The 17,219-nt window shown below is 33.0% G+C and overlaps 1 protein-coding gene across 1 annotated transcript in view; it reads left to right on the top strand.

The window, feature by feature from the left end:
- LOC114328161 (ubiquitin conjugation factor E4 A) overlaps positions 1 to 17,219 on the top strand; it is a 71,080-nt gene that overhangs the window by 15,470 nt on the left and 38,391 nt on the right. Inside the window, exons 4-6 of the mRNA XM_028276945.2 lie at positions 5,704 to 5,910; positions 6,583 to 6,689; positions 10,232 to 10,423. Coding sequence (XP_028132746.1) covers positions 5,704 to 5,910; positions 6,583 to 6,689; positions 10,232 to 10,423 — 506 coding nt within the window. The remainder of the gene's footprint in view (positions 1 to 5,703; positions 5,911 to 6,582; positions 6,690 to 10,231; positions 10,424 to 17,219) is intronic.

The raw sequence follows: 17,219 nt of genomic DNA, 5'->3' as shown, positions 1-17,219 counted from the left end.
GGGGTTTTGAAGGATGATCTATTAAATGAAAATATTTTCATCTCTTTGCAACTTCCGGTTATACCGGAAGTTGCTTATAACTTCGTTTTTTTAAATGGGACACCCTGTATATTTTTACATTTTTGGATTCTCCTCGATATCTTCTTTCTTAAAATATGAGATTTTGTAATATTATACAGAGTATTTTAAAAGATATTTTGCTAACTGCTTTAATTTGTGAGTTATTGGTGATTCAAGCTAAACATTAATTGCAACAAAAAATACGTAAAATTTTATTAGGTTGGCCGTGAAAATATTCAATTATAAATAATTTTTCAGAAATAAATACATATTAATCCAGACTGATTCCTAAAATTACCAATAATGGTTTAGCTATCAAAATACCTACGTAGTTAAGATTGTTGGTGCGATTAACAATTAAGCACAAATTAAAGCAGTTAGGTATAGGGAATGCTTAAGAAATAAAAAAGTACCATAAATAGCTATTTGTATAACAAGGGAGGAAAGTGCTACTTTTCCTCCCGAGAATGAAGTTTACTGCCCGACGCGTAGCGGAGGGCAGTAATCATTCAAGGGAGGAAAAGGCACTTTACTCCCATGTTATACATATGGTTTTTCCACCTTCCTCAAATAACAAGTCATTTTTTCATTTTTACTTAATTTATTTATGTAACTAACCAACAAAATTTATTAGAACTAAAACTAACAAGTAGGTACAATATAACTGTCAACTGTCAAATATAAGTCAAATTATTAATGTAAACATTGTTAAACCAAAATAACAATTTACTGTTTTTTACCATTCTGCAAAATACAGAGTATTTTTAAATAAACGTTAAAATGTATAGATACTTAAATAATAGAAAATAGATATTGTACAGGGCGTCAATAAGTTATATTTCATGAAAGAAATACCATGACGTCACTTTTACTTTTCCTCCCTAGGGAGGAAAAATATTTTCCTCCCTAGGGAGGAAAAGTACAACTTTGCTCCCTACAATCAGGTCCGGAAAAGTATACTTTAGGTAGAGGTAGGTGGAAAATATCATTTCATTACAATACTAAAATACAGGGTGTTCCATTTAAGAAAACTCAGAAAATACTCATTCCGAGTTTCGGCCAACCCTGTATACTAAAATTGAAAATATAGCTATGCTAATGATTCTTAACAATAGTAGACTATATTAAAAATCATTTGAACGTAAGTAGAGTTTTAGTTGTCAAACTACTACAATTCTACAGGGTGTGAATATTGCTACGAAATTAATAAAAAAAACGTAATTATCTTTTAAAATACCCTGTATAACATTACAAAACCTCATATTTTAAGAAAGAAGACATGGAAGAGAATCCAAAAATGTAAAAATATACATTGTGTCCCATTTAAAAAAACGAAGTTATAAGCAACTTCCGGTATAACCGGCAGTTGCAAAGAGATGAAAATATTTTTATTTAATATATCATCCTTCAAAACCCCTGTATTCCAAAATTCATGATTCTGTTGCCTTTAGTTCTCGAGATATTTCTAATAGGCCAGTTATCTGCCTCACCCTGTATACAGAATGTCGATGAAAAATTGGCAATAATGTAAGAAAAGAAGTTAAATTGACAGTATTAATCAGTTTTATGCCTTGTACGTTAAACAGATTTTCAATATTAACATAATTTTTCTTCAATTTTGACAATTTTGTTCATTGTTTAAAAACTGTAATCTTGTAAGTCTTTATATACCAAACACGTATCTTTCACAGCCATAATCATGTTTCTAATTCGTGGAACAAGGTTTAAGGGAATTTAGTCAATTGAAATGTTACATTTAGAGTTGCATTTCTTAGAGGAGTCGATTTTATTTTTTTAATGTGTAGGGGGGCTCAGTAGAAGCTTAAGTTCAAGTTTTTGGGGTCGTCACCCTTGTCCCCCGGCCGCCATCTTGGAAAAGGGGTGCAAAGGGGTTTCGGGCTATATTTCATAAACTACCAACCCTACGGAAAATATAATAAAACATAAAAAAATGTAGCAAATTAAATTTTCTACAATTTTGTTTCTATTACTTTTTATCGTCAAGTGACCAACAAAAAAGTTATAAACAAAAATAGGAGAAAATGTTGTAAGAAGTTTCCTTTTGGAGGTTATAACTTTTTTCCGTTCATTTTACAATAAAATAACATCATAACGATTTTATAGAGGATTTTTCAACGAACAATTTCCACTATAAAGTTGTTTAATTTTATTTATTTATCTTGGTTTTACAGCGCTCCAAAATTGATCAGATTCTCGAATTCTCATAGGAATGCAATAAAAGCAAAAACCTTAGGCTTACTTTTCTATCTATCTATTTATTTATTATGATTTTAACATTCCTATGCTATTATTAAGCTATTTATGAGGTAGCTATTTATGAGTAGCTATAAGCTACCTATGAGGTAGAGTCTGGAGGCGCGTTTTTTGTATGGTATCCCTAAGAGGCCTAATCCACGGACAATTTCTAGACAAAATAATATTATTTATTATTATGTTGAAAAAGATCTATCATACACTGGGGTGCAAAATTAACCGGACACCTTAAAAATCGGTCATTTTTGATGTTTGGAATTTCCTAAACCTGTTGTCCGATTTAGGTGATTTTTTTAATATAATATAGCCTTATTCTTTAACAATATCGCTGTAATAGTATTGTTGCTAAACAGTTAAATTTTCATTGTATACCGGGTGGAGCAATCTAACTGTGTTTTTTTCTCAAAGTTTGCATCACCCTGTGGAACATTCTAGCAATTATAAAATACTATAATTAAATTCCAACTATAGCCTCATGTTTTCTCAACATTTTGTTTTTTGATTCATTCGCCTACATTGGACCATAAAAAAGTTAGGAACTTTAACAACTAGCCATGTTTTTCATCAACACAGGGTCTTTTAAATAAGTATGGCCAACTTTAAGGGGAAATTCTGCATAAAAATAATGAGAGTTTGCTTTATAAACGGTATGTCCGCAAATGCTTCGTTTCCGAGATAGGGGGTGTTGAAATTTTTATTACAAAATGACGATTTATTTATTACTTTAAAACCGGTTGAGATATGCAAATGAATTTTGGTCGGTTTTAAGACGTAGTTATTGCACATTTTTTGACATACAATTAAGCATTTAATATTCACCATTGGCGCGCATACGGGTAATATAACCGCTCATATTACCCGTATGCGCGCCAATGGTGAATATTAAGCTCTTACTTGCATGTCAAAAAATGTACAATAACTACGTCTTAAAACCCACCAAAATTCATTTGCATATCTCAAGCGGTTTTAAAGCAATAAATAAATCGTCAGTTTGTAAGAAAAATTTCAACACCCCCTATCTCAGAAACGAAGCATTTGCGGATATAGGTTTATAAAGCAAACTGTCATTATTTTTTCATGTAGAATCATCCCTCGAAGTTTGCCACACTTATTTAGAAACACCCGGTATTCATGAAAAACATGGGTAATTGTTAAAATACCTAACTTTTTTATGGTCCAACATAAGCGAATGAATCAAAAAACAGAATGTTGAGAAAACATGAATCTATAGTTGGGTTTTAATTTCAGTATTTTATAAATGCTAGAATGTTCCACAGGGTGATGCGAACTGTGAGAAAAAAACACAGTTTGATTGGTACACCTGGTATACAATGAAAATTTAACTGTTTAGCAACAACACTATTACAGCGATATTGTTAAAGAATAAGGCTATAAAATATTAAAAAATCATTTAAATCGGACAACAGTTTTAGGAAATTCGAGACATCAAAAATGACCCATTTTTAAGGTGTCCGGTTAATTTTGCACCCCAGTGTAGTTATTATTTTTTTTAATTTTTTTCGATAGTCCAGGCTGCGAGTCAAGATCCAGGCTGCGAGTCAAGATCTGAATCAGTATCCGAGGTGAATTTTTGTGGTATAATGAGAGTTAGAATTGGCGTCATTGTCGGTAATTCATCTACCAATTCATTTTCTTCAATAATTAATGTTGATATGCCCACGATGTTGCTGCAACTTTCAGCACCACAATAGAGGCACACTGCTGAACATTTGAGGTCTGCTTTTCAGCAACCACATGCACTTCCAGTTTCCATTGCATCTGCTAAAGATGAATTTCATATGCTCGGGGGTACTGGAGGCTTGGCAGTTTGGATTTGTATCCAAAATTTTCCATTCTTTTTCCAGCCCCAATTTTCTGGATCACAATGTTTACCAAGCCATGACCGAATCTGGTGATACACTCGGAGTCTGTCGAAACGGGCTGCATCTTGTGTTGGAGGAAGTGAGAAGAGATTAAATGCATTTTTGGTCACTGTTTTAGCCAATCGTTTGTATCTCAGGGTTTCCAGAGAATCGTCTTTATTTCCGCCATATAAAGAGACGAAAAACGTTCGCCGACAACAGTGAGTAAAGATGGCTCGACTTTTCACTGATAAATAATTTTCCCCAGAGGTTTCTTACAAATAAAATAAACACCACTCATGATGCGCTCTTACAAAATGCTTATCTAATCACAAAAATATAAATTTTACCCACAAGACTCTCAATAGTATTATCTATAAAACTCAAAGTACTTTTCACAATTTTTAATACGACTGCACGTGGCCAAATAGGTAGCACAACTGTAAGAATAAGTTAAGTAGAGGGGGGCCGACTGCTGTGCCATCTAGGATAAATTATAATAATAAAAGTAATAGCAGGCAGATATTCAGCCAGGTACGGAAGAAAAATGACGTAACTGCAAATTTTGTCAATTCCTGTTTATTGCGCAATTAACTTCTAAAATGCTATGTAAAGATGATACAAAAAGACAGAACTGTAAAAATGTGCTGAGCCACTATAGGGTAGTTGCGTCGTTACTGAAATATGCGCTATGTTAGACCTTGTTTCAGATGCATAATGAGGCAACTGTAGATAGGGTTGAAAATGGGGCGATTAAATTAAGATAAGGAAATTCGAACCAATATCGATGAAAATAAAAGCCATCGTTATCAAAAAACAAACGCCATAATAAAATGCTCCTGGACGATTACTCTTCATTTAATCCCTATTTTAAATATTTAAAAATCGTTTTTTTTTGCTCTTCTGAAGAATTTTGCGGTTGCATCATTCTTCTAGACCGGCGAATTTGTCCTCAAACAACTTCTTGGACCTTTTCTATATACGCTTAGGGTTTGGAGCGCTGTAAAACCTAGATAAGTAAATAGAATTAAACACCTTTATAGTGGAAATTGTTCGCTGAAAAACCCTCTACAAAATTGCTATTTTAATTGCAAAATTTTATTGTAAAATGGACTGAAACAAAATTATAACCTCCAAAAGGAAACTTGTTAAAAAAATTTTTACTTATTTTTGTTTATATCTTTTTTGTTGGTCACTTGACGATAAAAAGTAATAGAAACAAAATTGTAGAAAATTTAATTTGCTACATTCTATGTTGTATTATATTTTCCGTAGGGTTGGTAGTTTATGAGATATAGCGCGAAACCCCTTTGCACCCTTTTCCAAGATGGCGGCCGGGGACAAGGGTGGCGACCCCAAAAACTTGAACTTAAGCTTCTATTGATCCCCGCTACACATTAAAAAAATAAAATTGACTCCTCTAACAAATGCAAGGTATTGAAGGTATGGCCTAAAAATGTAACATTTCAATGAACTAATTATACTATGTACAGTTATATTTTTTTAGAATGAAGATATAGTCGAAAAAGGCATTCATATGTCTGATATGTCTACAGAAACTTGCTTTTTACCAGTATCTTCTGATGATACCTTGGAGGAAAAACGATTGACTGCCAAAAGTTACAATTTTGTTACCGAGTGTTTTTTCATGGCTCACAAGTCTTTAGATTTGGGATATAGGGTTGGAGTAGATAAACTAATGCGACAAAATCATGTATGTATGATATACTTATGTTTCTTTTATAAACAAAAATATAAAAACTTAAATTAAAACTTTCAAAAATATAGTGATTCTAAAGGGGTAAGACCGTTTTAGGTTTCTACACTAAAGAGGTTTTTCCTTTCGGTTTAGTTATTTATTGGGCATCACTAAAGATTCCTTAAGAATATAACACTAAACCTAAACATATTCGCGAGCTCAAGCGAGGGTGCTGCCGCTTATTTGGAACTAGAGGAATCAGGATGAAAATATAAGCAAGTCATCCGTTAACCTATGTATCAACGTTGCTTGAAAGCTTGTCGGATGTGTTCAATTAATGAATAATTTATTTATATTAATTAATTACATCAATAACAATATTAATTATACCAAAATACGTTATCCCAATTACATCGGCCATTTTTATGCAACTGCACTGCCACCTATAGTCGATTGAGTTCGCGAATAGTTTAGATTTAGTTTGTGTATAATAAAATTGCTTGAACTTATTTACATCATTCTTAAGAAAGCTAGCTCATCAATAATGTGCTCTTTTACTTTTGTGAAACATTATATCTTTTGTACGAGGGTCATTCGAAAAAAAACTTCCCGAATGACCCTCATAATTTTAATAGTTTTTTTTTTCAATTGATATGCATAAGAAATATTAATACAAAAAATGTATAGGAAATGGGTAGAATCCAAAGACTCTTTAATGAAGCTGTACAACAAGCCGGTGGGAATGCTGATTTTGTGGGAACTATCAAAGATAGAATGAGCGATGAGCTCACAAAGTAAGTATATATCTAGATCTATTATTATTCTTTAAATTAGCATTTAATTCATTTAAATAGCATTGAAGCCGAAAGTTCGTACCCATCCCCTTAAGTAAAGACACATGTTATTTTATGAACGCTCTAGACTCTAGACTCAGTACATCGAAAAGAGATAGGTACAAAAAAAGACGCTTGGGGACGTTTTCAGATTTTAAGTACAATTTCTTATATTTCTGGTTTGTTTCTTTGTGACTGTCAGTTTGTTGGATTCTTTGCTGATTTTTTTTGTCCTGTTTTTGCATTTAGAAGGTATTTATATTACACAAAGTTATTGTCACAACTAATTTTATATTCGAGTTTGAAATTTTATGGTAGGTGTATTTTATTTTGCCAGTAATTTACATACAAAGTTAACCTCATTCGCACAGTTAAGGAATGGTTTTGTTTAAGTTTCCGCAAAAGTGAAAGAAATGACAAATTAATGATTTAATTATATTTTCTTATTAATTGATTATTTATTTATTAATCACGAATGATATTAAAATAATTTATTAAGCTACTTCAAATGTAGCTGTAATTCTGCACCAAAATTTTAAAGAAAAACTAATATTTTACATTCTATTTATTTGATAACGTCAAATCTTATAATATAATCTGTGATAGAGGCAGTAGCCACTTTCTCACTTGCTATTGCTTGGTCAAATTTCCGACGTATTTTCGTATGCTCGTCGTATGCGACGTTAATAATGACACACGGGTAAATAACCATGGACCCAACTGTATAACGCATTTCTATTTCAAAAATTTTTAAGTCTTTCTGGACTAGCTGTTTTCCTACCAATGCATTATTTACAAAATAAATAAGCAATTACATTGTATACACATAGATACCTATAATAGGGTGCATCGAAAAAATAAAAGTTGGAAATGTTATATCTAATAGCGTGAAAAAGTTGCTAGTGTTATTTTTTAGCATATTAGTATTTTTAATTTTTTTTTCTAAACGAATTTTCTGCCTCCCCAACGATCTTAAATTTTATTTAATATATGATTTTTATGGAAATTTCAATTTATTTTATTTGGAATAAAATATGTGCTAACTCAATCTAAGATCAATTAAAGAAAACTTAAAATGTTGCCAATTGCAAATTTAAACGATATTTAATGGTTTATTTCTTTTTTCAGTCTCCCAACCCCTTTGAAATTCTCCGCTTTGTGAGTCCGTGCGTGTAATTTTCGCTTATGTTTGGTACGGTGCGGTACTTTTGTTAGTATTGTTGTCTGTAAATTAAAGATTTTTGAAATAGATAAACCAGGACCGTGGGGAATAAAATCAAGATGTGCTGTGGACCGTTCCATTTTTAAGCAACCACCAAATATACCTGAAAATGTTTTACCGAAATATAAACAAGTGATTAAGTTTTGTGGTTGGAAGAGGATAAAAACCTCACCAAGAAATAGCCAGAATTTTCCGGTATTTCCGAACAGATTGCAATAATTAAATGTAGGAAATATGGAAAAAGACTTCTATTCCGATGGGTGAGTTGCGGAATTTAATTAAAAATGGATATAATAAAACAAACGGTAATTTTATTTTTGCAACGAAAATGTGTTCGTTTAGGTCTCTCGGAGAGGGTCGCGTCGGTATGTGTGAATGGTTCGCATGCTGCGTAGTGACTAAAGAAAGCAACCACAAACGATGATCATGTTTGTATTCCTTTTCCCCTGACCAGATGATCACATAAATCACTATCAAGTCTGGCGTCTACTTTTACGGTTTTTAAGAAAAACAATTTCGAATGCATAGCTAGCTGTTGACACATTAACTGTCTGATAAAATACTTAATTAATGAGGGTGCAGTTTGTTGCCGCATAGACGAACAACAGATGTCACAGGGTAAGGCCATAACCTTCGTATTTGAATATGCAGTTTGAATGACTAACGTTGTTTTGTTTTTGAGAAAAAATATTAAAATTACAATTAGCAAAAATAGTAATTAAAGCGTATCGCTATACTTCAATTCCAATAATTTAACATACAAGAATTATTCAGCTTTTAAAAGCCTATCATGACAAATATATGAAACTTATGAAACCATTTAAGAACAGGCAAAACAGTGAATTTTACAAAAATAAAATTCGATGCTTTAAGGACAAAAGTAAAACTACACGTTTCGATCTTGCAGCATGCAAATGTGACACTTTATTGATGCATTGTCTTTGTAGCAAATCTCAAAAAGTGACTGGATGATCGCGAATTTCTATTAAATCAAAGAGGTCCCAGAAAAATGGTGATAAGCTCGATTGATACCTATGGAAAACAAAAACAAATATATTCAAGAGAACAACGGTAAAGAAGAAAGGTAAAAAACGGTACAAAGTTTTATCGTCAATCGATCGCGGAAGAACACATAACACTTATGCATGAGTCAGGGTGCAAATATTTCGGATATATGTGTCTCCGCTGTCTCGTACATCAGAAAGTATCAAATCCAGCTATTACATGCGACGGAACAGATGTAAATACTGGCGTTAAGGGTGATGCAATACGACTGTTAAAAGAACATCTTAAAAAACTGCTTCAGTGGTTTGTATGTCTGCAACATTCAAATGATCTACCCCTTGGACATCAAAAGAAGTTCGCCAGTGACCAAATCAAAAAACGTGAGGGTCTTCAAACTTTCTCCTATAAAAATTTTGATTCAAACGACTACTTTGAGTTAATTAACTAGTAATAATATCACCTTACAGAATCACCTATATTCTCTAGATTTTCGAGTGACAATCTGCGAGATTTTATTAGGAATTCTAACTTAGACCCTTTTAACATTGAGATTGAGAAATATCACTGCCACAAACAATGTGTAGAACAATGTGTCAAGCTTGTGACACAACATTCTCTAGCAGTTTGTGGAGCGTATTAGAGGAGTGGATTTATAAAATCGCGAATTGATTCGAGAAAAACTAGGATTCACTTTAATGCTAAATCGGAAGACATCTTCGAACAGAATGTTTTTGGTGACGTCAGAGAGACGGATAAGTTAAGCTATTTTGTTATAAAAAGAATACTGGAGCATACTTTTCTTAAGTAAACTTTTTAATTGCCTTGTGAAACCAGAAAATTGTTTCCAATGTAAACCGAATTTATTTATTCAATTTTTATGAGATATTACATTTCCCTTACAAAAGATATTAGCATATTAATGTATTTTTTCTAATTTTTAGTTGCCGTGGCGGGCAAAAAACATTTTTTTATTTCAACGCAAGTTTACTAATATATTGGTAAATAGTGTGTTAAGCAACTTTTGTGAGATATTACATTTTCGTTTCAAAATAAAAATTTTTTTCATCTATTAATATTTTTTCAAAATTTTTAATTGTCTTGGGGAGGCAGAAGATATTTTCCAATTTCGAACAGATTTTACCAAAATACTTAACAATTGATTGGGCAACTTTTGTAAGGTATTACTTTTCCATCGCAAAAAAAAATTTTTTTTTCGCCTTTTTCGATGCACCTTAACCTATTACATTTGATGTTGAATCTTAACTTTTTGTTTTAGGTATTTATCCTTAAAATGCGCCCTCTCGGATCCTGATGTAATAAGCAAAATGTTCGATTTAATATCAGCTACGTCTTACTGGTTATGCCAGGTTTCAATGCACCAACATACCCCGGAATCAACTGCCTTCGCCCCTTTGAAAGAATTGCCAGTCACATTTCCATTAGATTGTAATGTACCTGATACTTTAAAGTAAGGCATCTATTATCTTAGCTATATTTTTTTTATTGAATATGATTGCTTCTTTATAATGTACAGGGTATAAGAGGTGTACAGATATGTACAGATCATAATATACAGAGTAAGAAACACTGAACTTATTACTATATTATGTATGGAATATATTAATAGGTGGAATGAAAAGTTCGTAGGCTGCCACATAGATGGGACTACTGGTATAAAATCCATATTATTTTTAGTTAGCGTGTTAGTTCAACAGATGCGTGTGTAAATTTGACAGCTGTCGAACTATTAGTTTATGAGATATAGCATTTTGAGTGAAGCAACTTGTACTAGTTTAAAAAAATGGACAAAAAGGAATTTCGTGTCTTAATAAAGCTTTGCTTTTTGTCGAAAGAAAATACTGTTTAAGCCAAGGCTTGGCTTGATAAACATTATTCGGACTGCACCAAGAAAATCAACCATTGAGAAGTGGTTTGCTAAGTTTAATCGAGGCCAAATTAGCACCGAGAACAATACACGCAGTGGACGCCCCAAAGAGACTGTTACCGACGACAACATCAAAAAAGTCCACAAAATAATTTTGGACGAACGTAAAGTGAAGTTGTTCGAGATAGTTGAGACTAAAGATATTAAAGGAACGTGTTGGATATATTGTGCATAAATATTTGGGCATGCGAAAACTCTGTGCAAAGTAAACAACTCTGTGCAAAAACAACAACAAATTGATTCTGAGAAGTGTTTGAAGCTGTTCAATTGTAATAAAACCGAATTTTTGCGTCGATATGTTACCATGTATGAAACATGATTCCATCATTTCACATTGGAGTCAAATCGACAGTCAGCCGAGTGGATTGCACGTGATGAACCGACTCCAAAGCGTGGAAAGATGCAATAGTCGGCTGGCAGGATTATGACATCAGTATTTTGGGATGCGCATGGTATAATATCCTCTATCCGAAGACTAGCCTCTGCAAAAATAAGAAGGGTGAAATCATTAGCGATATGGACGAAATTAAGATAACCTGGATGACATATTTTAAGGAAGTATTAAACAAAGGGGCACAACCACCATTACAACAACAGAGGCAGCAGCAGGCACGGCAGGAGGTACAACAACAAGAGCTGGGGGAAGATGGAGAAGAAAATCAATTAACTAGACCCCCAACGCTAGAGGAGGTCCAAACGGCAATCCACATACAAAAAAACCATAAAGCACCGGGAATAGATAAAATACCGGCAGAACTACTCAAGCAAGGAGGAAGGAATTTGACACAACAGATGTATCAGCTAATACGAGAGATATGGATAGAAGAAGAAATCCCCCAACAATGGAAGAAAAGTATAATCTGCCCTATTCATAAAAAAGGAGACAAACTGTTGTGTCAGAATTATAGAGGCATCTCTTTACTTTGTTCGGGATACAAAATATTCACAAACATCCTTAATCGAAGACTTCAACCTCTCACGGAAAAAATCATCGGGGAATATCAAGCAGGGTTTAGGCAAAATAGATCTACCATTGACCAACTATTTACAGTTAAACAAATACTAGCCAAAGCATGGGAATATGAGATGGGCGTTTACAATCTCTTTGTAGATTTTAAACAAGCCTATGATTCAATAGATAGAACAATTCTACCTAATATATTGGAAGAATTTGGCATACCATCAAAATTAATACGACTAGTGCAAATGACAGAAACAGAAGCACAAGTATGTATTCAAGGACAGATCACTGATGCGTTTACGATAACGCAAGGACTGAAACAAGGCGACGGACTGGCTCCAACGCTTTTTAATCTTGTTCTTGAATATGTAATTAGACGGTTGACGGTAAGCGGAAATAACATACTTACAAACAAATCTACCCAATTAGCAGCATACGCGGATGATATAAACATAATGAGCAGAACAATGAATGCAGCGGAAGAAACCTACGTTGAGTTGAAACAGAATGCAGAAGCAGTAGGGCTAGCAATAAACACAAATAAAACAAAACTACTCATACAAACCAGATCAAATAGACCGGCGCAACAACACTTTATTGACGATATAGAACATGTGAATAGATTCACGTACCTAGGAATGGATCTGGTTGCAAGCAATGAAGAAGAACCGGAAATAAATAGAAGGCTTGTGCTGGCAAATAAAGCCTATTTCGCGATGGGCCACATATTCAAATCGCGAGACGTACACCGGAAAACAAAACTCCGGGTATATAAAACAATAATCAGGCCCATAGTAAGTTATGGCTGCGAAACATGGGTGGTGACACAGAAATCTGCCAATGCATTAGATGTGTTTGAAAGAAAAGTATTACGTAGGATACTGGGCCCAATAAGAGAAAATAACAACTGGCAAATTAGGTATAATAGAGAAATATACGAGCAATATAGCGAACCAACTCTAGCACAACACACTAAACTGCAGAGATTACGGTGGGCAGGGCACGTGGTCCGCATGCATGAGAATTGAATCCCCAGAAAATTGCTAAATGCAAGAATGCAGGGAAGAAGACCTGTTGGAAGACCTAAAAAGAGATGGGAAGACGAAGTCGATGAGGATGCCAGGAACTTCCTGGGAACGCGTTCGTGGAAAAGAACAGCGGTAAATCGAAATGATTGGAGAAGCTTATTGAAGGAGGCCGAGGCTCGATTTGGGCTGTAGTGCCATTGGATGGATGGATGGTATAATATCCATCGACTATCGTGAAAAGGAAAAACTATTGTCGATTCGCTATTCTGAGACACAATTGTCTACACTACAATCAGAATAAAGATGGGCTATATAGAAATAAACAAACCAAGACACGTTGAATGTTCGAGGACCACTCCCAGATAATGATTTGGGAGTGCTTTTTGTACTTGTTTATTTCTAGTGCATCTTTATACTCTGGGCTAATTAGCAAAATACAAGGAAAAGTTATTTACCAGCAATTTTATTGCTGAAATCGAATCTTATGATTGTATATATTAATAATATAGATATGCAAAGTCCGCAGATAGTGTGCTACTTTTTTTTATAAACAAAATGGCGCCCGAAAACCGTGTCTTTTTCAAATTTTGCTCTATAACTCCAAAGATTTTAACTTTACACCAAAAACACCCAATTAAAAATTCACCGTAATTAAATTCTGCATAGAGACGTGTTTTCCCGATTTAATTCGACGAAAATTTTCCCCGGAAAATGCGGGGTTTTCCAACAAAATCTTTAATTTTGAACTAAAATTTTAGATAATTATTTATCATTAGATAATTGTTTATCAATAATTAAATAACTGGCAATATAAAAGCTCTTTTCGTATAGATTATAATTCCAGAAGCCGATGGAAATTGAATGAACAGTTTAGCAACAATTGAATTGTTAATTAAAAATTTACGGTCTCTATAATAATCACAATAATCATGATACATAAGAATAACTATGATTTTTGTATAAAAAGACACTCCACTGTACCCATCTAATGTACTTTTACAGAATTGAAATTGGACTATTTAAGCGGCCTCAGGAATATTTTAAAATTATAAACAATTTTTTGGCTTATAAACGGGAAATATTATTAGGAATTTTTAGAATATCTCGGAAAATATTAAATTAATTTAAATCATGAATACGGTATTGAAAAAAAAAGCGACAGGACGCTTCTCATAAATTTCGAACTGTCACCTTTTTATTTCGGTCCTCTTTCTCCACACCAATTTTCATATCGTTAAAATACTCATAACACATATTATTATAATAAAAACTATTGATATTACGAGTGAAAATAGCCAAAAATCGCAAAATTCCAATCAAAAATTAGGTTGGAGAAAATGTAATCTCACTGTTCAAAATCGGTATACGTTAAAAAAAAATGCATTTTCTCGGCTTCCCATAGAGCAATTTTCTTCATTCTTTTTTTGTTCCCAAGTAACTCGAGTAGAGCCATCTAACTAACGCATTATTAAATGTCAAAGATGCTTTTGTTTTGTTATAATAAATTAATTTATTTATAACAAAAATTTTTAATTTGTTTAAATAAAGATTATTTAAATAATTATACAGCTTTTAAATGAGAATATTTGTGTTTTTAACGTTAAAAGGAACACTTGTAGTAAGTTTATCTAAAAAAAGACTACAACTGGAAAAAATAAGTAGTTTTCTTTTCTTATAAATAAATTAATCTATTATAACAAAACAAAAGCATATTTTTTTTTCTTTTTTTTTCTTACATTACGCATCAACCACGCAGGGTTATTAGCGTGTATGGATTGTGTTACAAAATTATAAATTAAAAATAGATTTTAAACATAACAATAGGAAATGATAGAAAGCTCTAAATCTATACAAAGTAAAGTAAAATACTATATTTTTGGTAAGAGGTTGCAGTCTTTGAGGAATGTGAAGATGCTTTTTGTATCACTGTCTTTTCCGAGTGCACTATTTAATGTTGGTGGTATGTTGCACTTTTTTCGTTGCACTTTATACTTCGGACACTGCAATAAACAATGCTTTACGGTAAGGACACTTCTACACAAATCACACACAGGTTGATCGGCACGTTGAAGTATGTAGTCATGGGTTAATCGAGTATGGCCAATCCGGAGACGAGCGAAGATTACTTGCTCTCTTCTGTTTTTGAATTGTGGAATTTGATTGTGGTTAATGTCAACTTCGTATAGCTTGGTTGATGAGTGAAAAGCATCTTTGACATTTAATAATGCATTAGTTAGATGGCTCTACTCGAGTTACTTGGGAACAAAAAAAGAATGAAGACAAGTGCTCCATGGGAGGCCGAGAAAATGCATTTTTTTTAACGTATACCGATTTTGAACTTTGAGATTACATTTTCTCCAACCTAATTTTTGATTGGAATTTTGCGATTTTTGTCAATTTTCACTCGTAATATCGTTAGTTTTTATTATAATAATATATGTTATGAGTATTTTAACGATATGAAAATTGGTGTGGAGAAAGAGGACAAAAATAAAAAGGTGATGGTTCGAAAATTATGATCCTATTGTTTATATCTTTGCCGTAAATGCCGGTCCACTTTGACCGGTTGTATCTCAGGAACCACTCATCACAATTAAACGTTTTTTCTTTTAAAAGAAGCGTCCTGCCGCTTTTTTTCCAATACCGTATTCATGTTTTAAATTAATTTAATATTTCTAGAGATATTCTATTTGTTTATAAGCCAAAAAATTGTTTATAATTTTAAGGGGCCGGTTTTATTCCTGAGGCTGCTTAAATAGTCCAATTTCAATTCTGTAAAGTACATTAGATAGGTACAGTGTCTTTTTATACAAAAATCATAGTTATTCTTATGTATCATAATTATTTTTGGCATTTAATAATGCGTTAGTTAGAATGCTCTACTCGAGTTACTTGGGAACAAAAAAGAATGAAGAAAATTGCTCCATGGGAAGCCGAGAAAATGCATTTTTTTAACGTATACCGATTTTGAACTTTGAGATTACATTTTCTCCAACCTAATTTTTTATTGGAATTTTGCGATTTTTGTCAATTTTCACTCGTAATATCGATAGTTTTTATTATAATAATATATGTTATGAGTATTTTAACGATATGAAAATTGGTGTGGAGAAAGAGGACAAAAATGGAAAGGTGATGGTTCGACAATTATGATCCTATTATTTATATCTTTGCCGTAAATGCCGGTCCACTTTGACCGGTTGTATCTCAGGAACCACTCATCACAATTAAACGTTTTTTCTTTTAAAAGAAGCGCCCTGTCGCTTTTTTTCCAATACCGTATTCATGATTTAAATTAATTTAATATTTCCAGAGATGTTCTATTTATTTATAAGCCAAAAAATTGTTTATAATTTTTATTTGGGTGTTTTTGGTGTAAAGTAAAAATCTTAGACTTTGCATACCTGTATTATTAATATGTACAATCATAAGATTCTATTCCAGCAATAAAATTGCTGGTAAATAACTTTTCCCAAAAATGGTCTATTCTCCGATAAGCTGACCAGACTTTTATTGTGATTGTTGTGTAGACAGTTGGTCTCAGATTAGCGAATCGACAGCGACTATTACATTGCGTTATTGAAGCGTTGAAGGACGGTGAATCGGGCTTCAAATTGCTTCCGCAGTCATCGTATTCACCAGATATGACTCCCAGCTGCTACCATCTGCGACAATAGTATGTGGAGAGTAATGCTCAACCAGGAGTTATATCCATATTACAAAGAACCCTCTATAGCAGATTATGCAAAAATACGAAGATTGCGCTGAGCAGGTCACCTTACAAGAATGTATAATAACAGAACACTTAATATAATGCTTATTGGAACGCTGGTGGGACATAGTAGGAAGATAAAGGAAGAGGTGGATGGGCGAAATGAGAATCTATGCTTGAGAGATATTGAGGGTGAATAATCTATATTATGAACAAGAAGCTGTCATACGAATAAATAATTTAAAAACTAATAAAATAAAAATCAAAAGAGGTGACAGGGCTGTGTTTTGTCGCCATCACTGTTTAATACATACTCAGAGGAAATATTCAAAAAAGCATTAGAAGATGAAGTGGCAGGCATAAAAATAAATGGCCTACCCATATGTGAAATTAGATATGCTGATGACACAATACTAATAGCAGAAAATATTACAGATCTACAAAGAATTTTAGATAAGGTGGTTGCAACTAGCGAAGAATTTGGTCTGTCACTAAACATAAAGAAAACAAAATGCATGGTTATATCGAAGAAAAATATTATAAACATCAATCTACACGTAAATAATAAGACCATAGATAGAACGAGTTCAGAATTATAGCTAATTAAGGAAAAACATT

This window comes from Diabrotica virgifera, chromosome 3 (genome assembly GCF_917563875.1).
Source record: "Diabrotica virgifera virgifera chromosome 3, PGI_DIABVI_V3a".
NCBI classification, from domain to species: Eukaryota; Metazoa; Arthropoda; class Insecta; order Coleoptera; family Chrysomelidae; genus Diabrotica; species Diabrotica virgifera.
This window is presented reverse-complemented; position numbering and strand designations above follow the sequence as displayed.